This window comes from Mixophyes fleayi, chromosome 3 (assembly GCF_038048845.1).
Source record: "Mixophyes fleayi isolate aMixFle1 chromosome 3, aMixFle1.hap1, whole genome shotgun sequence".
In the NCBI taxonomy this organism is placed as follows: domain Eukaryota; kingdom Metazoa; phylum Chordata; class Amphibia; order Anura; family Limnodynastidae; genus Mixophyes; species Mixophyes fleayi.
Genome location: NC_134404.1, coordinates 333,244,000 through 333,268,246, shown reverse-complemented (window position 1 = coordinate 333,268,246; position 24,247 = coordinate 333,244,000). Strand labels below are relative to the sequence as shown.

The 24,247-nt window shown below is 41.3% G+C and overlaps 1 protein-coding gene across 3 annotated transcripts in view; it reads right to left on the bottom strand.

Moving 5' to 3' along the window:
• The window catches only part of MARK1 (microtubule affinity regulating kinase 1), a 108,248-nt gene that overhangs the window by 64,077 nt on the left and 19,924 nt on the right, over positions 1 to 24,247 (bottom strand). The window contains exon 1 of one of the 3 annotated variants that reach the window (XM_075204278.1): positions 1,275 to 1,415. The exons of the other annotated variants lie outside the window; for them this stretch is intronic. Coding sequence (XP_075060379.1) covers positions 1,275 to 1,295 — 21 coding nt within the window. The 5' untranslated portion in view covers positions 1,296 to 1,415. Of the gene's footprint in view, positions 1 to 1,274; positions 1,416 to 24,247 lie in introns of those variants that run through there. 3 annotated transcript variants of the gene reach the window in all.

Genomic DNA, 24,247 nt, shown 5'->3' with positions numbered 1-24,247 from the left:
ACTATTACATAGCTTGATCGTCCCAGAGTAAGCCATGTCTTTATATCATCAGGCAGAGTTGTTTAATGTTGTTGTCCTGGAAACAACTGTATCCAATACAAACTGTGCCTCATGATATAAATACCTAGCTGGAAAACACAGCAGGATACGAACAACCAGTATACTCACCCCAATAAATCAGATATGTGGAAGAATGATGGTTTGTTAGGCTGTGTACACACTACAGGTTTTTCCGCCGTTTTTTGGGTCAATCCCACGATAAACGACTATAGGGGCCAATATCACATTAGTTAAACGATGAACAACAGTCGTTCCAATCGTGCAGTGTGTTCGCACTCACGATCAGGATCTCCATGGAGTTTACAGAGTCACGATCTTTCCAGCAAATGGTTATGACAGATGAACACGAGTGTACACATGAATCGGCATGCTGATCGTGACTTTTTTCCCCCCCCCAGTTGTTAGTACAATCGTTGCATGCAGATAACATATTAATCGGAAAATTCTGTAATGTGTACCCAGCCTTAGTATACGACTGTACACACAAGTCTTTGAACTTGTCATCCTGTCACCAGCTACAACTACAAACACACTTAATAAAAGAGAAATATTCATCCTTAGAATTGTCATGGAAACTACTTATTTTTAAAGCCTAGACCAGCCAAATCCGCCCATGTATGTGGTCCAGGGGGTCAGACTCCCATAAAGAGCTTTGGATCCCCAATTCCCACCCGTCTAGAATGTCAGCTAGTACCAGACCGATACAATTTTCCCATGTTCCAGACACTTCTGTGGGGAAAACAGGAATTCTGGATTTTGTTTACAGAAATGTTCCACAAGCAGAGGAACATGATATTCTATGCGCCAACCCTGCACTATGAAATGCCCTCAACTCCACCCACCTCCTTCAATCGGCCAAACTTATTCCTCCGCAAATACCGTCCTACTTAATAAACCTACGTGCTTTGCCGTAAATCTAGCCGCACTGCCCAAAAAGGATTTTGTGCTTTATAAATGACTCCTATTAAGGGTCACTTATGAACTACCAAAAGTATGGACGTGTACTGAAGTAAGGAAGCGTGCTGGGCAAAAGTGATACGCCCATTTATATCCAAAAAAAGGGTCGCACATTATTCTTAAGTTCATTAAGGAGTTAAAACAATACATTTAATCAAAGTAGCAAAACGCCTCCGTCAACCTGTTGCACTTGTAGATTTCAATGTAGAGGATCTCTATTCACGTTTGGAAGTGGAACTAAAAAAATAGACACAAACCTTTGCAGCAGACTGTTGCATAACAAGGCCCACCTAAAAATTCCCTAACTTGCTTTAATGAAGCAGGAAGCACAGAAAAGTGCAGAGTGTACGTCTCTCCTTCTCGGATATCGTATGAGTGACCACCCTGCTGTGTGCTGAGGAGGAGGTCATGTGACACTGATGAGGACATGTGATGCTGAGTGACCACCCTGCTGTGTGTTGAGGAGGAGGTCATGTGACACTGATGAGGTCACATGATGCTGAGTGACCACTCTGCTGTGTGTTGAGGAAGTGGTCACGTGACACTGATGAGGTCACATGATGCTGAGTGACCACTCTGCTGTGTGTTGAGGTCACGTGATGCTGAGTGACCACCCTGCTGTGTGCTGAGGAGAAGGTCACGTGATGCTGAGTGACCACCCTGCTGTGTGCTGAGGAGGTCACGTGACACCGATCCTGCTGTGTGCTGAGGAGGTCACGTGACACCGATGAGGTCACATGATGCTGAGTGACCACTCTGCTGTGTGTTGAGGAAGTGGTCACGTGACACTGATGAGGTCACATGATGCTGAGTGACCACTCTGCTGTGTGTTGAGGAGGTCACGTGACACTGATGAGTTCAGGTGATGCTGAGTGACCACCCTGCTGTGTGCTGAGGAGAAGGTCACGTGATGCTGAGTGACCACCCTGCTGTGTGCTGAGGAGGTCACGTGACACCGATCCTGCTGTGTGCTGAGGAGGTCACGTGACACCGATGAGGTCATGTGATGCTGAGTGACCACCCTGCTGTGTGCTGAGGAGGTCACGTGACACTGATGAGGTCACGTAATGCTGAGTGACCACCATGCTGCGTGCTGAGGAGGTCACGTGATGCTGAGTGACCACCCTGCTGTGTGTTGAGGAGGAGGTCACGTGACACTGAGTGACCACTCTGCCGTGTGCTGAGGAGGAGGTCACGTGACACTGATGAGGTCACGTGATGCTGAGTGACCACTCTGCTGTGTGCTGAGGAGGAGGTCACATGACACCAATGAGGTCACGGGATGCTGAGTGACCACCCTGCTGTGTCTTGAGGAGGAGGTCACGTGACACTGATGAGGTCACGTGATGAGGAAGTTGGCTGCGCAGGGAAAATAATAGGACCGAGTTCAGTCTTATTCTCCTTTTTGTAGCCCGTCAAGCTTCACCTGCTGGGGCATAGTGCAGAGACTTGGGTCCTACAGGGTACAAAGTTGCGAAAAGTATGTACAACACTCAACGAGATAGAATCTGGGGGCCCAAGGTGAAGTCTTGGAGGGCCGTGTGCGGCCCTGGGGCCACCTGTTGCCCGTCACTGGCCTAGAGCATTTTTCGGTGCACGCCCACGTTCCAGACCTTACAGTTGTACCTGGCAAATCAATTTCCTCCTAGTTTGGTTGGTCGTCACTTCGAAGTCCAAGCTGCTACCACAATTCTTTTAAGTTTCCGTTTTTACAACTAAAACATCGCATCCTCATTTATGTGAATGAAGGGAAAATCAGGATTGTCGTTAATAAATGTAAAAATCTAAAAAAACAAATGTAAAATTATTTTAAAAAATACCAGCGCTAATATTTACAATGGATGACTTCAGTACATGTGACACTTTTGTGTGCTTGAAGCGCTCCTCTGTTGAATGTGCAGCTGTAAAGGTACAAAATGCCCCTCATTAAAATATATTAAGTACCTGTAGGATTCTGGGAAAAATACAAGTGTGACATTTATTTAACGAGACTTCCAGACATGTATTATGTATGTGAACTAATTGTAATAAAGCCATGAAACATATTTATTTCACATGTGGCCAAAACTACATAGCAAATATGAAAACCCCAAAAGTGCTACTCTAACCCCCTCCTCCCACACACACCTCCACATCAGTAGGTACAGACTGTGGGAAAATAACACACCAAACCACTTCAAATTAGTTCTACTTACCTGGCATAATCCTTCTTCCTCTTAATTTCGAATACAATGACACATTTTGCGGTTTATTATACTTCCGTGTACTATTTAATTACTTCAGGTTTTTCAAAAGACAATGAATAATGTAAACTTCATTGCATCTACCTCCATTTAATGTGTGACATGGACATTACTTCTTGTTTTCTCTAATTGTTGCTAGTATTTACAGTCAGATATTAAAGCCGAAGAAATTGTTCATCCGCTTGAGCGGCCATTGTGAAAGTTTTTAGTTCATGCTCTCTGCTTTGCATTTGCAATTTGTTCATAGCTCCAAGTGAAAACACTAGTGAATTTGTGAAGCCAAACACTTGTTCTACAAAACTGTTCCTATAAGAATGCTGCAGACAAAAAGCTGAACTGCAATACCGATGTTATCCATAAAGACATAGTAAATGTTTAGTACATACGAGTTTTGAACAAAGCAACAGACTGCCATAATCTTTCCTTTCCGCATAAAAACTACCTGGGGGTATATTTACTAAACTGTGGGTTTGAAAAAGTGGAGATGTTGCCTAGAGCAACCAATCAGATTCTAGCTGTCATTTATTTAGTACATTCTACAAAATGACAGCTAGAATCTGATTGGTTGCTATAGGCAACATCTCCCCTTTTTTAAACCCACAGCTTAGTAAATATACCCCCCTAGTGTCTAATGTTACCTATCGAGATAACTGCAACATCAGCCATCATTTTAAAGTTTGTGCCTAAACAAAGTAACGTTACACCTAGAATTTACAATGCAAAAATAAGTTATTGAACCACAAACCTAGATAGAAAACTCTTGTTTTAGGCCCAAAGTCTGATCCTTTTCCAAGGATGCATGTTGTTATAAATATAAATATAGATCATACAGTAAGTAGGCAGGACATCTGCATCTCACAAACAGGTAAGGGGAATAACAATTTCTATCCCAAACTTTCAAGAGCAAGTAAAGTCATTATTTGACATCAATATTCAGTATATGAAAGGCTGTGTATTAATATACATGAAATAACTGGAGTGTTTATACTAGATATGCTCCTCTGCATTAGGAGGGAGGTGCTTCTTTAACACGGCAGGCAGAGAGGGACTGACAGCTTTGCAAACTTGCCTACCAGGATACTATCCTAAAGATGTGCTTTAAAACATGAGTTTCAGCTGTTTGTAATGGAGCGGGGAGGCAATACTTAACACTCTAATATATATGCATTGGAACGTTAGCTTAAACCTGAACAATGTTTTTTACCTTCACATTTCATAACTGAAACTTTCAATTTTGGGGTTTAGCGGTTCCATCCTACAACTGATTATATTTCTTCATGCTTTTAGTAATTAAGCATGAAGTGCTCTCTGATTCTCCCCGTTTGCTTGCACAACAGGAGCTTAATGAAAGCCTTGATACCTGGACACACGATTCTCTTAAAGTTGTTCCTTTTCGTCCAAGCCCTGAACATAGCCAATACCATAGCAACCAAGCACCGATACCCGGGCACAAAGCAGGCCTCAGATAAAGACCTCAACTGAGTGAATTACACAAAGCTGCCTCCAAGGTCAATGGGTGACCTCTGCTCCTGGAGAGACCAATTATTACACTATACTGCTGACAAAAATGCAACAATTTCATCTGCCTCCGTACTTTCTGGTTTACAATGCTAGCTTCAAGGATCAGAGATTTCCTTACACAAATCACGTTGAAACAGAAGCAACAAGGCTCTTGTCCAAACCGAAAATCCGCAGCTCATAAAAAAACAGCTACAAATAACATTGACAAATATACCTGGAACATTTCCAGGAACTTACTAGAAGTGAATATATTTGGGGTAAAGCTGTGGAGGGAGATATTTATATCCGTGAATCGCATTAAAAGTTCTTTGACCATAAACAGTTACACATATTATGGGGTAAATAGTTAAATCTTTGAGCCATAACGGCTCAAACAGGGACATTAAAGAACAAAATCATACACCTGAAACAGTGATTTTCTATTTTTTACCCTATAACATTTTTCTAATTCTTCCTGCGTTAGTTTAGTATACCTGCCTATTTTTTTTTGAGTGCCCCCCTTTTGAGTCGAGCTCCGCGAGGTCAGGTGGGACTTTAATGACGCAATTTGCGCCATGTTCCGCCCACTGTAGCGCAATTTGCATCATCATGCTCCACCCACTACAAAACAAGTCCTCACGCTGTCCTTTGACTACCATATCCCATTCTGGACACTAGGGAGACTGCAGGCTCTCAGGAGCATGGCAGATTGCCCACTATTTTGGAAGTCTCCGGGATAATCAGGGAGGGTTGAGTTATGTCAGCATTTATGTGCATTTTTATAAATCCACTGTTTACGTGCCGTAATCCTGGAAACACTATACAACATCCTGTGTAACCAGAGAAAAAAAACATATATAATAATATGACTTTTTGGACCTCCATTTGAACCAATGAGGAAAAAACATGCCTGATGAACTAAAAAAAATAATAATAATGTAAGAATAAAAGATACAGCATAGAAAACAAGCCTGTGTAAGCTGCCTGAATAAATTTAACGTTGTGGGTGTTTACACATATCTTCAGATGCCGACACAAAAAAGCAAAGTGTATTAAATGAAAGCAGCCGAGTATCTGCCCTAGAGCTGTGTACACACCTATGCAATAATTGTGTATATCACACTATAAGAGTGTGTGCGCTCCCACGATCCTGTTTTACCATACTAAAACCCATTGCATCTCTCGATTTGGTTTTCTAAACTTCCCGAAATTCACGATCATTGACGGAATGATGTCGGGCAAATGTGGAAGTGTGTACGCTCTCACGACCAGCAGCGTAGGCAGATATCTGTAGAGTGTACAGAGTCACCAACTCTTCAGAAGATGGTTATGAGAGATGAAGATCACAGATCTGAAGGTAAATCGTGTATAGTGTGTACACAGGAATCGTCATGCTCTTCGGGGACTTTCAATCGTTGGTGAAATCGTTACAGAAATTGCATAGGCGTGTACCCAGTCTAAGGAATAACATGATAGCAAATGAATTTAGAGACCGTCGTGAAATGATCCTGGACTGCACACACTTGAATACATCATTTAAAAGTAACTCCAGACCAGACTGTAAAGTAATTCATATAATGTGCACTAAATTTAGCATCTCAATTGGCCAAAATTGCCTTGTTTGGAGAAATATTAATACAAGTGTCACAAAACCCATTAAAACGCCTAAAATTAGAGACAAATATAGGACTGCAATGGTAATCTATATTTTTCACCAAATCATGTATTTATTCCGTCCTCTGAAAACCGGCAACTATCACCAATTTCCAGGGACAATGCCAAGTTTTAAACATTTGTCCTGGAATAGTCCCTCTTTCAATATTGAACAACAAAACTATAAAATTCTTATTTTCCTTCATATTATTTGCAATTCTTACAATGGGATTTAAGAGTATTTAAATTGCAAAAAAGTACATTACGATCCAACTCAAACATAACACAACGACGCTTGCAGACCTCGCCTAGCTGAGTCAATAAGGTCGTAAAACGGGTCCCTGGAAACCATTTTGTTGCTAGCTATGTTGTGATGTGGAAGTAGTGACCACCACACAGGCTGCAGTCTAATGATAAAGACCTCTATAGCCTGTGGCTGCCCAGTATAGAAACATGCAAAATGGCGGAGAATCAGAAACTGAAGAAACCTGAGGTAAATGTACTGAAGAGGAAAATAAACAAAGCATGACTGACAAACCTGAGAATTTTTAGGATAAATGATATTGTATAAAATTGAAGTATATGGCTAATATTTGATTTACTTCGGCCAAGCAAGCAACTTATAGATATTGCACGTGCCTTGACCTCAGTGCAGCCATGTTGTATCCCTTATGAAAAATGGAGCAGTGTTAAAGTGTTAAACTGTTCCAGTAACAATGCTCGTCCTGTCATTTCTTTACTAAGCAGCGTCATCATGAGAATATGTCCAGGAACAGGTCTTAGTGAAGAAATACCGCATTGTGCGATGTCAAGTCAGGAAGTAAGGGTTCAAAAAGCAAAATATATTCCTCAACTTATCTGTATGAATAAAGTAAAAAACAAAAAACAATATAAAGAATTATTAATAATAATAATAATAATAATAATAATAATAATAATCTCCACTCTGAGGCACATTGCAGAGAAAAACTAAGTCTGAGTTCCCCTTTAAAGTCATCTTCACGGCAGGCACAGGATTTAGAATGCAGGCTCACTGCCTTTACACGTTAATGGCACGACTCAGAGACACCAGCCTAGCCCCTGGATCTAGTATGCCAGCTTTTTCCCCTCGACATGACCTGGCAGGGACGTCAGAGACCAGCCTGGCTGGTGCTCGTCCCTCTGCCTCCAGCTAATGGGTTATCCGGCTTTTCCTGGGAGAGCCTGGCACGGCCTCAGCAACGTCTACAGTGTGTCGTACAGCTCAGCCTGTGCGTGCCAAGCTGCAAGCTGCTGACTGAATGCCCTTACAGAGGTTGGCTGGGAACGTGCCAAGAGCGCACGCAAAAGCATGTAAAGCCACCGTGTGGGCGAAGCCACATTACCAGAGGAAAGGGTTAAAAGAGAGGGACGCCAATCCCTCCAGGCAATACTCTGCTTTACTGGAGACCTATTTTAGCAGAGTATTATAATAAATAGTTTATTACACCACTATAAAGTTGTTCCCAGAGACGTTGGCTAATTCCTCTTATGCTTTCAGATCCCCAGAGTGACCCACAGGAATCTTGTTACTGTCATCTCTGCAGAAATGTTAGCACTAAGCTGGGGGAAGGAGGCAGCCAGTGCGGAGATCTCACTGGCTGCCAATTCACAAGGTTTTTACAGCTACAGACGACAGTGAGCAGCTTCTAATTTAGGCCAGGCTGGGGCAAGCCGTGACTCTCCGAATGCTGGGGAACTACAAGTCCCGGAATGCACGGACTTCAAGCACCACACAGTAAAGGGGAGGTCTACTATTAGATGGCACCGTGTTGTGCGAAGGAGGCAGCGTAATTTGTAGGATAGATCATCATCATCATCATTTATTTATATAGCACCAGTGATTCCGCAACACTGTACAGAGAACTCACTCACATCAGTCCCTGCCCCATTGGAGCTTATAGTCTAAATTCCCTAATATACATACACACACAGACAGAGAGAGAGAGAGAGACTAGGGTCAATTTTGATAGCAGCCAATTAACCTACTAGTATGTTTTTGGGAGTATGGGAGGAAACTGGAGCACCCGGAGGAAACCCACGCAAACACCGGAAGAACATACAAACTCCACACAGATAAGGCCATGGTCGGGAACTGAACTCATGACCCCAGTGCTGTAAAGCAGAAGTGCTAACCACTTAGCCACCGTGCTGGAACTGAGCTGGAGCAAAGAATAAAGATCGAGTTCAGTCTTATTCTCTGCTGTATGGCCGGACAAGCTTCACCCACAGGGCATAAAGCAGATTATAAAGGCTAAGGCCAACGGGACATAGAGCAGAGAAACGGACTCATTTGTGTCCTATCACAGATCAGTAAAAATAAGGAACTCTGCCTGATTATATAAATACCGAGCTTCAAAGCGGAGAAGGAAGTAAACCAACATATTTATTGCAGGATCCCAGGTACATGTTAATGAAATAAAGTCACCTGAGGGTGAACAACCTGTTTCAGGAACTACTTTGCACTAGAGATGCTCACTGACCCCCCGTGAACTGGTTTTGAATCTGGATTAGCTTCGTGTTTTAGTAAAACCGCCCTCGTGTGCTTTAGTTTTGGTTTTTTTTCGAAAAAATCCTAAAATATGCTAAAATCACATAATTTTGCTCTTTTTTTGTTCCTACATTATTATTAACCTCAATAACACTAATTTCAAGTAATTTGCAGTCAATTTTGACCACCTCACAGATCACAATATTATTTTCATACACTTTCGGACAAATACTGCAGCGACCTGGCTGGATGGTAAGCGACAGAGCAATGACTCAAACACACGGCAGTTCCTAGCACATCTAGGACACATTGGCGCACAGCGGTGGCAGAAAAGATAAATGGGGGTCCACCCTCCCTCCCACCCTCCCTGATGCTGGATCTTTAAAAGGATTTCAAAACTCACGAGATCAGACGACGTCACAATGACGTTTCGCCTTGTTTTTCAATTCCGAGGGCGCACGACAGTACCGAGCCAGCTCGGTACTCAGATACCCTAAGTTCAGGTGTGTTCGCTTCCCGAGGAACCGAGCCTGAGCATCTCTACTTTGTACATAAGGCGTTCTGCACAGATAACCCTATTGTCTATATATTAAGGAGGATAAGCTGATCTTACTCTATGGAGCTCTATTAATGAGGGCAGGACTGCATGAATCCAACCTTAAAGCAAGGGATTCTGGGAGAACCCCACCCCTATTTACCATATGGGTAGACAGGGTAAACCAATATGTAGGAAAAGGCAAAGCAAAGAGGGTGCCCAAAAGTAGGATAAAATTGAAAAAAGAAAGAACTCACCTTAAATTTATTATTACAACTGGATTATTGACTAAAAATCACCAAAAAGGCAAATCAGATTGAGAGCTCTCTTTATCCAGAAGATATTTCCATACAGTTTAAATCTAATGATAACATCAAGGACTGAATAAAACTATTGTTTTATTTGTTTTGTGATAGGACCTCATCAGGACCATCACCATTTAAGATGAACGGAAAGTTCTTATGGATAAAAAGGAGAACCCTGTTTTCATAGTCATACGCTATTTAATCATAAGCCAACGATAAAACAGCTCCCATTTAGATTAATAAATGCAAATGTCCACAGACGTAAAGTTCTGTGCGCAGAGGGAACATCAGGGATCAGTATTACAGACCTCCTAACCCCACAAGTGTAATAACATTGGTGTGAAAGTAAGGTTGCTCCCATCGGCTTAGAGAACATCTTCGATCCCAGACGTCATGCAAATGAACTGTCGCCTCACAAAATTAAATTACAAACTGTCACAGAGGTCTCCAAAACTCTCATTTACTTAAATCAATGGGGGGCGAGGATCTGTCACCAGAGACGTGACACTTATAACCTGACCGCAATTACGTGTCCTGCAGGAACACTGCTCAGGGAAAAGCCTGTCAAATGGTTTTTTTTTTCTCTTATTTTAACTCTTCTATATTCAAAGTATCCAGGAAAGAGGCCAGAATTCATTACAGTGCAGACAAAACCATCTGTTATACCTAACCAAAATAAAAGGCTAATTCTACCCGAATATTTTGTTAATAAACACAATACCCTATCTAGCAGTACCGTGGGGTTTTGTGTAAAGGAACTGCACAGACCAAAAAGCCTCAACCCCATCCTTGCTCCAGCACTGCGCCCCTTGGCATACACCCCGGAACTGCAAATATTACTGTAACTGTATTACTTTCAAACACAAGAGCTGATTGGACAGAGCCAGGAATTTCTAGTCTGACCATGTGACACACAGTTAGAGAACATCTCCATGTAGTGTGGGGGGGTATATGACGCTATATGGGGGCATATTGGCTATCTTGCAGCCTGTAAGGCTATAAAGGGATAATTGATAAATGGGACACATTTTCTATATATTGACATATTTCTATATTGTGGTATACTGGGTATGTGGTCCTATGTGAGGTGACATGGAGGTATACCGGGTATGTAGTCGCATGGTGGCTTAGTGGTTAGCACTTCTGCCTTACATCACTGGGGTCATGAGTTCAATTCCCGACCATGGCCTTATCTGTGAGGAGTTTGTATGTTCTCCTCGTGTTTCCGTGAGTTTCCTCTGGGTGCTCCGGTTTCCTCCCACACTCCCAAAAACATATTAGCAGGTTAATTGGCTGCTAACAAATTGACCCTAGTCTGTCTGTGTGTATGTTAGGGAAATTAGACTGTAAGCTCCAATGGGGCAGGAACTGATGTCAGTGTGTTCTCTGTACAGCGCTGTGGAATTAGTAGCGCTATATAAACAGCTGATGATGTGAACCTATATGCGATATATTACCTATGTTCAGACATATGATGCTATTTGTAGGTTTACTGGCTCTGTGGTGACATGTAAAATTATATATTGTTATTTTAACATATGAACGGACAGTGGAGTTTAGCCTACACAGCATTTTTTCGCCACAAGCAGACACATTTTTACCATAGCACATATGATATGTGCAATAAGTACATAGGTTTTCAAACTGCACATGGCAGACACAAAGCTGTGCCCCGCTCGCCCAACAGGGAGCCTGTAACATGGCTCGTCCTGTTTGCTAACTGCTCAGCCCGGCTTCCCACTGTGCTGTCCATTCACCTGGGGCTGTCATTACGACCAATCAGAATGCCCGATACAATCTCACTCCTCACTGTCTTCACCCCCCCAGGAGAAATGTCCATAATCCAGCCCAGGCAGAAAGAAGTACATTGGGAACTGCGAGGATCCCGGACACAGTAACAATGGAATTATATTAGCTCATAAAGGGTGGTTGTTATAATTTAAAAAATAAATGTATAAATATATAAGTGGTGCTCTTTAATTGTTAAAAAAAAAGGGACAAGGGGATATGTCATTGATATAGTAAACAAAAGGGTTCAAAAAAATGAATTTGTATTAGAAGTGACAAACAAGAGGAACGAGGGACTGACCACACAGAACACAGTGAGTAAGGAATGTTTTGTAGAGTTTCTGGCACGGAACTTTCTATTTATTTATACACAGAGCAGTGATTCAGTTGTAATACATAACACAGCCTCTGTCAGACAGAATGAGTCCATCAAATGATTGGTACAAGAACGACCCTTCATTCTGCAGACTTAACTTAAGCTCGGTCTGTTTCCATATCTCACCCAGGATGTGCCATCTTATGCCATCTTTATAAGATGCACTCATTTGTCCTCTTTTCCTTAAATGGTCAGTAAAAAGATCTGGGATAAGTCGTTGGGTACCCAGAATTTGCCACCTCTGGAGGGTAGAAGACGGGTTTATTTCTTGGTAAACCCAAGCAAGTTTTAGAACATTTTTCATAATAATTTGACAATAGGGGGCAGTATCCTGTTTATGGCAAGATATTTAACTTTATGTCAGCGAGTCGGCAGATTTACTATAAAAACAAAACCAAACCAGAATCATGTTTGTGTGTTTTACTTTAGAACAATAATTTCTATGATAGAATAGGCCTTATTTGACCATAAATACATCACAATCTACCCCAGCAGTGTATGGATACCATATCTAGTGGCTCTCCATCTGCTGTGGAACTATAAGTCCCAGGACACCCTACCAAACCAGAGGACTTGTGGCTCCATGACACCTGCAGAGCCGCAGGTTACCCAAATTCATCCATATATCAATACTCCGATCCAGCAGAGAACTGCGTCACTCCGCAGTACCGGACTGCGATTAACCCTTACACTGCCAAGAGCAAACTTTTACGTCCTCAGAAAATCAGGTAAAGAAATTCCAGAAACAAGGAGTCAATTTATTTTTTTTTAAACGGAAATTTTGTTAAAGACAAAACCCAATGGGCTTTGTCTTTAATAAAATTGCCATTTTAAAAAATGATGGCAAAGTGCAGAGAGTTGGTGGGAGTAAATATACCCACTAGAGTTTATTGTACAATGAGCTCTTCTACAGTTAAAGTGGAAACGTTTTCATAAATGTCCCTCACTATATTCTTAGTTGGAACGATTTGCTGCCAATAGCGTTGATCGCTTACACAACAGGATCCCAGGAAACCCCTTATAGATTTGCCTTAGTAGCTGGGTTTCCACCATGGTGTGAGAGATCCCCGCAGTTATCTAGTAATCACCGAAGATAGCAGGTTTGGATTTTCTCTGCAACAGAGAAAACTGTCCATACTCGTGTCTAGGCCTTTTGGCCAAGATCCAGCTTAGCATCTGTCCTAGGAAAGGCTTGGAAACCCCTCTGAGTATAGACAGGCTGCTTTCTGACCAAAGGCTGGCAGGCAGAAAGCCCAAATATTGTTCCTGTAGGCTGGAGGTACCTGCAGGAGGGACCTAATGCCCTTAGCACTATGGAAACTACCAACTCTACTTTAAGCTACTTTTTGTGTCTTGTCTTACATTTGGGTTGGGGCTACAGGCGCTTGTTCACATTATCTAGGGTCAGTTGATGTGGCCACATGTCTCACACTATCCCAAATCCTTCTGAGGCTCCATCTTTTCATAAAGACCTAGGGTCTGATTCATTAAGGTACTTAAATTAAGAAGTTTCTTATTTAAGTCTCCTGAACAAAACCATGTTACAATGCAAGGGGTGAAAATTAGTTTTCTGTTTTGCACATAAGTTAAATACTGACTGTTTTTTCACATGTAGCACACAAATATCAACTTTAAATGTCAGTGTACAAATAAGCTATCAAGTATTTGTGTGTTACATGAAAAAACAAACAGTCAGTATTTAACTTATGTGCAAAACAGGAAACTAATTTTCACCCCTTTGCATTGTAACATGGTTTTGTCCAGGACACTTAAATAAGAAACTTCTTAATTTAAGTACCTTAATGAATCAGGCCCATAGTTCTCTACATACACAAAACTTACCTGGAGAGACTAAGAGATCTTAATCTGTATACTGTAGTTTGAAGCAGAGAAAGGAACGGGGGACATGATAGAAACTTATAATATCAAGGGTTATAGCAAGGTGCAGGAGAGAAACATTCTACAAAGGAAGAGAAGTATTAGAACACGAGGACATGTACTGACACTGGGGGGAAGAGAAGTATTAGAACACAAGGACATGTACTGACACTGGGGGGAAGTAGGTTCAGAGGAAATGTGAGGAAAAACTACATCACAGAAAGGGTAGTGGATACGTGGAATAGCCTCCATCAGAGGTGGTAAAGGGTAATACAGTAGAGCAGTTTAAACATGGAATAGACATAAGGATATCCTTACAAAGAATAACGGATCACATAGGATTAGAAGTTATCATAGGTTAATAAAAATGGGCAGATTAGATGGGCCAAGTGGTTCTTATATGTTGTAAAATTATATGTTTCTCTTAAAGGCCTCATGGCTCCAGGGTCAGAGAGTAAAGGGTCTTTTCCTTTTTCGGCACATCCAGCACACTCTTTCTGAGCACCACACTGAGGGGTATATTTACTAAACTGCGGGTTTGAAAAAGTGAAGATGTTGCCTACAGCAGCCAATCAGATTCTAGCTGTCATTTTGTAGAATGCACTAAATAAATGAAAGCTAGAATGTGATTGGTTGCTATAGGCAACATCTCCACTTTTTCAAACCCACAGTTTAGTAAATCTAGCCCTGAGTGTTAGAGTACCGGACTGCTTCAATCAACAAACCCCCTTAACCAACAACTACCATATCTCTGGGACAACAGCTTAAATAGCTGATAAACTGATTTATTTCAATCCACAGTGTGTTCGGTTCACCCGTCCGTCGGTTATTTGCAGCCAGTCCTCGCACACATCGGAAGGCTGTGACTTCACATCTTTTAATTAAAATACTGAGCCTGTGATCAAAGAGCAATGGTCAGCAGGACATTATTATCCGACACAAACACATAATAATAAGCACGCTGCCACCACCATATGCTACGAGGTCTCCAGTCACTTACAAGATCAAATACAGCACTACAACCTAAACCAACACAGACACAACATAACACTACTGAACATATATATTTTAAAGCAGATCTCTCCAACTAAGAATATATTGACTGACATTTATTCCTCTTCAACTGTAGAAAAGATGCAACCAATCGGATTTTCTGGTACAGGTTAGAAAACAAAAGCAAAAATCTGATTGGTTGTTATGATTAACATTATCTTTTTACCACAGTTGGACCAGTTCTCATAAATGTTCCCTATGGTGTTTGCTTTAATTAAGGATTATTGGTCACTTTTATCGTTGCAGTGATTCTTGGATGATGATTTAAAGTGTATTAATGCACATTAAGCTAAAATCTAATTTTATTGACCCTTCACTCTCCATGGCTTATTTACTTCATACTTGCCAACTCTCCCTGAATGTCAGGGAGACTCCCTGAAATAGGGGTGATCTCCCTCACTCCCTGAAGAGTCTGGCATTCTCCCTGATGCTGAGCCAGTACAAGACGTGGTTGGCTTCGCCATCTGTGGCATGATGACACAGTTCAGAAATTGTGTCCTATGTTCATGTATTGATGCCTATGGAGGTGGCCATTTTCATGGAGACCAAGATTTAATCAAAGACTGACAGGTAAGACAACATGACTTCAGTAATGGAGACAGAAATATAAAAGACACGTCAGTCTCTAGAGATTCATTAGCTGTTTTTCTTTAATGCATAGTTGCCTACTCTCCCGGAATGTCCAGGAGACTCCTGCAATTCTGGGAGACATCCTGGGCGACCAGGCAACCTCCCGGTTCTCGCCCCCGCCATAGATAAGTGGCGGGGGGGCGGGCTTAATTACGCAAATATTGCATCATCTTAGCTCTGTCCCCTGCTATAATTGGCCAAAATTGTGACAATCGTTTAGGGGGCGGGGCCAAAATGATGCAATTTGTCATGACCCGCCCCCACACACCCACCTCCCCCGGGATCTCTCTGAAGCCAACAAAGAAAAGTTGGCAAGTATAATTTACTTTTGCAAACAGGGGAGGGCTGGCAAATTTTAGCCCGGGGGACAGAGCCCAAGGTCGCCCACTATGGGACCGGCCCGGGGGGCAAATGCTCTCCTGGCCCCTAACCCAGCCTGCCCCTGTGTACAGAAACAGAATAGTTAAACACTAATAGGTTAAAATGCCCTACATTTATAAAAACGGTACTGATATTTCTTGCACACTCTCATATTTAGTGCTTTATACATACTTGCAAATTTTTTGCAGACTACCCACTACGACTATCGGCTACTCTCCTTAACATCTTCTTGAACACCTGCCAGATCCTGCAGCTGAACTGCATTATCGTGTCTTATTACAGAGACCAATTCTGACCTTGAAACCCTCTCAGCATTTCGCTTTCTCTGCTTATAGAATCTTTACTGGCCCTTTAAAAGCTGATTGTTCTTCCAAGCAGCTGAATCAATGCACGACGGCATAAAATAAAGAAAAATCTATATCTATCTAAAATGTTTTATGATTTATGCCTCTCTGCAGGAATCCTGTCCGGCAAGAAAAAAAGATTAGCTGATATCCAACTCTACTGCAAAAACACGTTTGAAAAATAAAGTATGTATCAAATCCATAGGTGCCAAGGTTTATATACAAATTCCGGATACAATTGCATCTAAATATGTCGACATGGCACACTCAGAGTGGACGTAGGCACCACAGCCTATAATATGGTCACTGTACAGGAAGAGAAAACCATCTTGCATCATAAATAATCAGCTGCCTAAATTAAGGGAAGTGGTACTGTGCAGATGTCAATGCAAGGACAGATACTCAGAATTCTATACAACATATAGAACAAAAGTGGTACTGCACATACCGAATAGCAAATAATGAGAATCACATCCAGCACACAGAACAAGAGACGTGGAACAGTGCATGCCGAAAAACAGATAAAGAGAATTGCATCCAATATATAGAAAAAAAAGAAGTGGTACTGCCCATATCGAATACCAGTTGAGAATTACACACAGCATAGAGAAGTGGTACTGTACCGAATACCAGATAATGAATATTGCATCCAGCATAGAGAAGTGGTACTGCACATACCGAATACCAGATAATGAGAATTACACCCAGCATAGAGAAGTGGTACTGCCTATACCGAATACCAGATAATGAGAATTACACCCAGCATAGAGAAGTGGTACTGTACCGAATACCATATAATGAGAATTGCATCCAGCATAGAAAAGTGGTACTGCACATATTGAATACCAGATAATGAGAATTGCATCCAGCAAAGAGAAGTGGTACTACACATACCGAATACCAGATAATGAGAATTATATCCAGCAAAGAGAAGTGGTACTACACATACCGAATACCAGATAATTATAATTATATCCAGCATAGAGAAGTGGTACTACACATACCGAATACCAGATAATGAGAATTATATCCAGCAAAGAGAAGTGGTACTACACATACCGAATACCAGATAATGATAATTATATCCAGCATAGAGAAGTGGTAATGCCCATACCGAATACCAGATAATGAGAATTATATCCAGCATAGAGAAGTGGTACTGCACACTTATCTTTGCCTACTAAGAACACAAGATTAGGTTGACAAAGACAACTAAAACAGTCAGAGGACGGACAGGTTTAACAAACTCTCAAGGGAAAGGGTGCAAATAATTCAGTCCATATCTTGAACACTGATTCCTGTGTATGTCTTCTAAATTCACATCATGATAACACTAAGGGGTGTAGCTAGCCATTCCTTTCCCCCCCTTATACAAGGCAATACACTTATTTGCATTGTCAGGTACCAAATATTTTAGGAACAAATATCTATTTCTCTCAAACATGGATTATTTAAAACTATGCAAATTAAGTTTATTTCCAAAGATTGCATCAAGACAAGACATATTGTGTGAAAACCGTTGCAGGATGAGAAGTGTCATGTGGGATTGTGCAGAATTCCACATGCTGAGCCAGTTCCAGGGCATCGTCTGTTACATGCAGCATAACCACCGATTTCTAATCAAACAATCTGCAGATCAAGCAAAGGTCCCTGACTACTCCAACATATATGAGAAAGTGCTTCAAGACAAAAGGGCCAACTATTCCAAAATGAGTGATGTTTCGGTCACCATACTTACCTGTACTTCTCAAAGGAAGATCTAAAAACAATATATATATATTTGTGCATGCCATGATTGCCAAACACGCAAAAAAATAAATAAAGATATTTGGGTATTTTATTTTTTACTTTATCCAGAATGCTTGGAGTTTATTCTTTTCCATATAAAGAATTTTCCCATAATTTTAAGCACCATGCCACGAGTATACTAAAATATATTTACTGTAGTGTATCACAGGAGAGCCAGTTATAGATGACCAGGGAGTGTGGGGAAGCAGGAATATCCTATATACCCTACACATGGGGGTATATTTACTAAAATGCTGGTTTGAAAAAGTGGAGCTGTTGCCTATAGCAACCAATCAGATTCTAGCTGTGATTTTGTAGAATGTACTAAATAAATGACAGATAGAATCTGATTGGTTGCTATAGGCAACATCTCCACTTTTTTTTAAACCCACGATTTAGTAAATATACCCCATGCTGTTTTTGCTTAGCAATTAAACAAATCATCGTTTTTCACGATTAGTAAAATAGAAACAATATCACCAAAGACTGTGGTCTTCTAATAAAATAGGTATCTCTGGGGAGGGAATAGAATTTGACTAACCATGTACCTAGTACCTCTGACTTTCCAGTATATACACAATCATAGATTATTTATAGTGGAAGCTTATACAAAACCACCTCACTATAACCCTAATGGGTGTGCTACTTGGTCACTACAAAACATACACCGAGGAAGGTATTGATCCGATTCGGAGTTTCTAGAATTGATGGCTCAGCATCCATCCCACAGGGCCGAATAAAAGTGTGATTTGCATATCCCTACCCAGAATTCCTTGAGTGAGGTTTAATCCTTCCCTCTAGTTCTGTGGGATAATGCTGGTCGCTATACTCTGTCTGAGAATGTGAATCTCTTATGCTCCAGATAGCTGTCTCTTTCTTTGATTAAATGTCTTGTTCTATCTTACTACAAGGGCTAAGGGTAACGTGCGGCCTTTTGGCTAAGATCAAATGCAGTTGTGGCAGAGCTGCACTTGGTCCTCTAGCCAGGGACCGGGTGAGCTGTGTTGAAAGCCCGTGACTAATGTGCCCCCGGAGTGGCGATCCGGGGCTGCCACGAAAACACAGGTCAGGAGCACCTTAAAACAGATATAATGTGATTATGTTGGCACCGAGCACGTTATACCACTTTCAATATACGCACCGCCTTTTATTCTTTGCTGGGCGAGAAAATTTTTATAATAGCCCAGCCATGAGGCTGGGGCCGTAACCACTCGGCACTTTTTTATTTTTCTATTTATCACACTTCTTGTTTATCACTTTCACTTTTATGTTGATTGCCTCACGGATTTTTAGGGGTGCGGGTAGGCCCTTTTGGGCTCTGTGTCCCCTAAGATCTAGGGAGGGGCTATATGGCTTTTTGGTTCCGCCCCCCCTGAACCCCATCGTTTGCTCATCCTTCCGGGGATGAGTCAGTTGTTGAGCCCTGGGTGAAGCCTCGGTGGATTCCATGGCGAAAAGGGACCCACCTAGCCTTGCAGAGGGGTCCCTTTTACCCCTGGGGTCCATTAGGATCCGGGGTCGGGGACTAGGGCCTATCCTTTTTTGAGGAGGGCCAAGAACCGCACCCTAGTGCACGTTTTTTAAGTTTCGCACTTTTTTCGTTCATTAGGGCACGAAAACACTGTTTCCCGGGCTTCCAATAAAAAATTAAAAAATAAAGGGGTAAAGTGCGGCCCTCTTGAAGTTTAAGCGGCCCCCGAAGTGTAAGAGGTCGCCCATGCAAGAGATCAACACTGCCGGAAAAAACAAAACCCTTCTGCCTATCTTATTAACAGTGTTTTGTCTCTGGCCGAAAGCAGCCAAGGACACAATTTGTAACGTTGTCATAAACACCAAGAAATGTGACATCCACACAGCGCACAAGGAGATTCTGCAACATATTGTTACTCTGCCCCGTTCTGGATACATAGAGCCGCTGCTTCCAGATCACAGGGAACCAATTAAGGTCAATCGTTCTCATTATAACCGGGACACAACCATTTCCTTCTCTCCCTGGTTACCCGGAAGCTTTTCCCGCACCGAGTTTTGTGCGAGTCTGTTCTGTGTTTACTGAAGATTCTGATGTAACATGTTATATGGATCTGTGATCCTGAAATGTTCTTCCCATGGTTGGTTTGCAGGATTGTTACATTTTTACTTTGAATAAAACAGTTTGATTAGAAAGTATTGTGCGAGGGTTCCAGTAAGAACTGACACTGAAAGCACTTTTTACAGAGCGGTACTGATAAATTCACGTGGAGGCTTCTGGGTAGCAGGAAGAAATTCGGCAGTGATTAAATGAAAAGCGCCATTTCTTACGTTCCTCCTGGAGATTGAGTAATAATAATATACCTTATGCTTGGGAGAGAATTGTGACTCCATTGCTCTGTATATAATCATTTCTCCCTAACGGATATTACAATAACTAAATCCCTATACCCAGTAAACTTAGAAACCCACGCTCAATTCTCCATGGGGCGGAGGGGATAAGTCATTGTATTAAACGCTTTCGGAGAAATTAATATAACTAAACATATAGAGGGAGATTCAATGCAATTCAATTGATGCGCAATATTACCGCTAGTACGGTAATTCCAGTGCTGATTTTTGGTCGCAGCTCACTGAGCCACGAACAGAAATCTGGGTTAAAATTACCGTAGTAACGATTATAATGCGCATTCCGAGTTGTTCTTTAGAACAACGCGGGGAATTGAATCTCCCCCATAGAGACTAAATACAGACCCTAATATTCTACTTGTACTCAGCTTCCCAAAGGGGCTGAGATTGCTGCAATTATAGTATTCAAAAAAAGGATAAGGGGGGTTAAAGAAAGATGTGCAGGAGATTACACCAGAGAATTTACAGGTAAATGCTATTAACGACACAGTATTAAAAAAAAAGTACAAAATGATTTCATACTACAAAAAAAAAAAAAAAAAAAAAAAGAAGTGTACACATAGTACCAAACACATACACAACTTTAAGAAAATAATATGCAACTAAAAGTAGGGATGGTGTTATAAGAGGGGTCCTATTGTGTCCCAGGGCCCAAAGGTCATTAGTTACAGCGCAGGATGTATGAACATAAGTTTCGTATAGAGGTAGGTCAGACACCAAAATCTCACCTCACCAGTGTGACAGAAGTCTCACGTCACTTTCTGTGCTGCTGGGAGACTCTGCTCCTTCTGCTATATAACTCTCAGTTTGTGATTTCTTTGCTAATCTCCATTCTCCTCCTCACATCGAGGCGTATGCCCCTGTCACATGCAGCCCTGTAGTTTCAAGAGCTGACAGGTTACGGTCTCCCACAGGATGGCCACCCCCTCTCCTGAAATACTCTGCTATGCTGCTGTGAACATCCCGACAATCTGTTTGGGAGCAAGCTGTCCTATCGTCACCCGATTCAAAACTGGGGATATAGTGTTAGTACAGGGGATGAAATATTAGAACATAAAGTGTCTCTGACCCTAGACAACTAATATGGTGCCTCGTGGCTCACATGTCAATTGTTCCTATTAAAGTGATAGGCTGCCTCCACTCTGCATAGGCAACAGGTAAACTTAACATGTACCACTCATGCACAAATGTGACTTTTCTGCCAAACACCTGAATCTGTGACCTAAATAGTCGCCCAACAGCACAGATCCAATCATTCAGGAATTGGCGTCAATGATCAGCAATGAAGCAAAGCCACAGAATTTTCCTGGCCAGCCTAACATGAATGCTTGGGGGGGGGAAAAATCCATGATTTTGGTGATATTTTATTTATCTGAACAAAACTACAGTTGTGACTAGCAGATAAACTACCACAGTAATGAGATGCATGCTTAGCGTAACCAAGGATAACTTTTAAATGACATAGAAGTACAGTGAATAGGAATACCATTCTTTTACAACGTAATTACACATTACTCACTAAAGCTAGGTACACACTACACGGTTTTCGTCCAATAATCAGCTCAATCAGCCGACATACGACCGCTCATTCAAAAGTCGGTGGTCGAAAGTCTGCCCAAATGGACGATTGTCGCCTCATTTGGTTGGTCGTACCGTTAAATATTTTCGATCCAATCTCGTTTCCGTTGTGTAGTGTGTATAAACTTCCGACCGATCCACGACAATCCTCCGATACTTCCTAGACCTGGGGGGGCGTGTGTATGTAAATTTGTGATGTCTGTACCAGTCCCACATGGTGCGGTATCCGCACATCTCAGGCTTGTGCTTTGTATAGATGTATATTGCACCTATCTGGCTGCAGACCATTACACTTGTATAAAGCACGTGTGTTATTACCCTTCGCATCTATGTTGGCAATCTATTCACATTTAACCTTTATAAACTATTAAAGTTATAAAGTCATATCAACCTTTATTAACTAATATTTGTAAAATACCATGAATTGCATGTACTTTACCACTCTAATGGTTTTCTAAATTTTATGTATGTTAATAAACTTCTATTTTATATGAAAGAATGAAGAGACAGTGTAGCCTTCTCTTTTTATGCGGCTTTGGGTGTTAACTATAGTGACAGCTCTGCCCCTTTATGCTAATGTCTTTGGTATATCGTTATGCAAATGATGCTGCAGTGTGTACGAAATTAAAATTATTGCTCACGACAACATGGCTGTAAAAAGTCGCTAAAGGGATGTCCGCTCTTCCCTTTATCGTCCTAAACAAGGCTACTGTGTATGCAGTCCATGGACCGAGCGAACGGACCATCGATCGCATGTAAAATCGATCGTCATAAAAAGTTGGTGGAAAATTCTGTAGTGTGTAACTAGCTTTAGTGTGTATCAAATCTACAAATCTAGTCTGTATGTGATCATGTCTGAATTGTGTGTTGTTGTCTTTAGCAGCTTGTTAAACAACTGATAAAACCCCGATAGCAGGTAACGGACTTGAAAGTTTCTCTTCTCACATAGCTTGTTATCTCCTCGTTAACAAATTATACATTTTGAATAATCATTAGAATCTGGTGTTTATTGCTATCCGTATGATAAGCAATGTGATAAAACTGCTGAGGAAATATAGCAGCCTAGCGATCTATTGTCCTCTATACGATGCAGCACACGCAGTACACACAGATATTAATACAAGACGTGCCACAGTGGTGTGTGAGGAAATTATTGCGGTTTATATAGATATATAATCTTTATATAGATTTACGCACTTGGGTTGCTTGATCTCCTAAGCAAACAAAGCATGCAAAATAATATAAGCATATATAAACATATGCAATTTAAATAAAGAGAAAAAAATGCATGTTCATTCCTATTTACATAGGTTATAGTGTCCCTTTAACAAACTGTGTCACATGATTCGTCATGTGACACGATTCATTCATCATCCTATGATGACATGTTTAATGTTCAGTGACATCTATAAAAGCTGCACAGGGAAACCCCACAGGATGTATATTTTCTAATACAGGCAAGAGAAAGCGAAATCAAATGTCAAATGGTTGCCAAGGGTTACAGCACCTCTCCCAGCACCATGGTTTTCATGAACGTTCCCTAGTGAAGACATCACATCTGAATATGAGCCTCATCTATAGGAAAGGGCAGCGGCACAATCTATAAATAGCTGTATTGCTCATACACCAGTGAGAACGTCTTTATATGCATCACAGGGAAGATATTTGTTATACAACAATACAATCATATGTATAGGGGAAGGGAGCGTTACCAAGCAAAAGAGACAAAAATAAACACTCCAATAAAAAAATTCAGAACAAAATCTGGGACTGCTGAATGAACGACCATATGCAGCAAAAACAAAATCACTGTGATAAAGCGTTGTCTTAATGAGGTCGACGGTATGACACAGACTGCAACAATTCCATAGGATCTGTGAACTATTTACCATCGTGTCCCTCGCCATCTGTGATTAAAATAACCATTTTATCCTTTAGAGAAGCAAATCCAAACACGATATATACACACATCTAATAAATCACTCTGCACAAGGTGTGTGTACAGACAGACAGATTTATATTTAAATATGTACACACCATGGGTCTTACGCATCTCTAGGTTACATGACATAGGGAGAGGAATCAGCGGAAATAAAGAAGTAATAATGTCACTGTATAGGTCATTGGTACGGCCTCATCTAGAATACTGTGTTCAGTTCTGGAGGCCATATCTCCAGAAGGATATAAATACATTACAGACTGTACAAAGAAGGACAACTAAAATGGTGCATGGTCTACAGTACAAAACTTACCCGGAAAGACTAAAAGATTTTATTATGTACAGTTCGGAGCA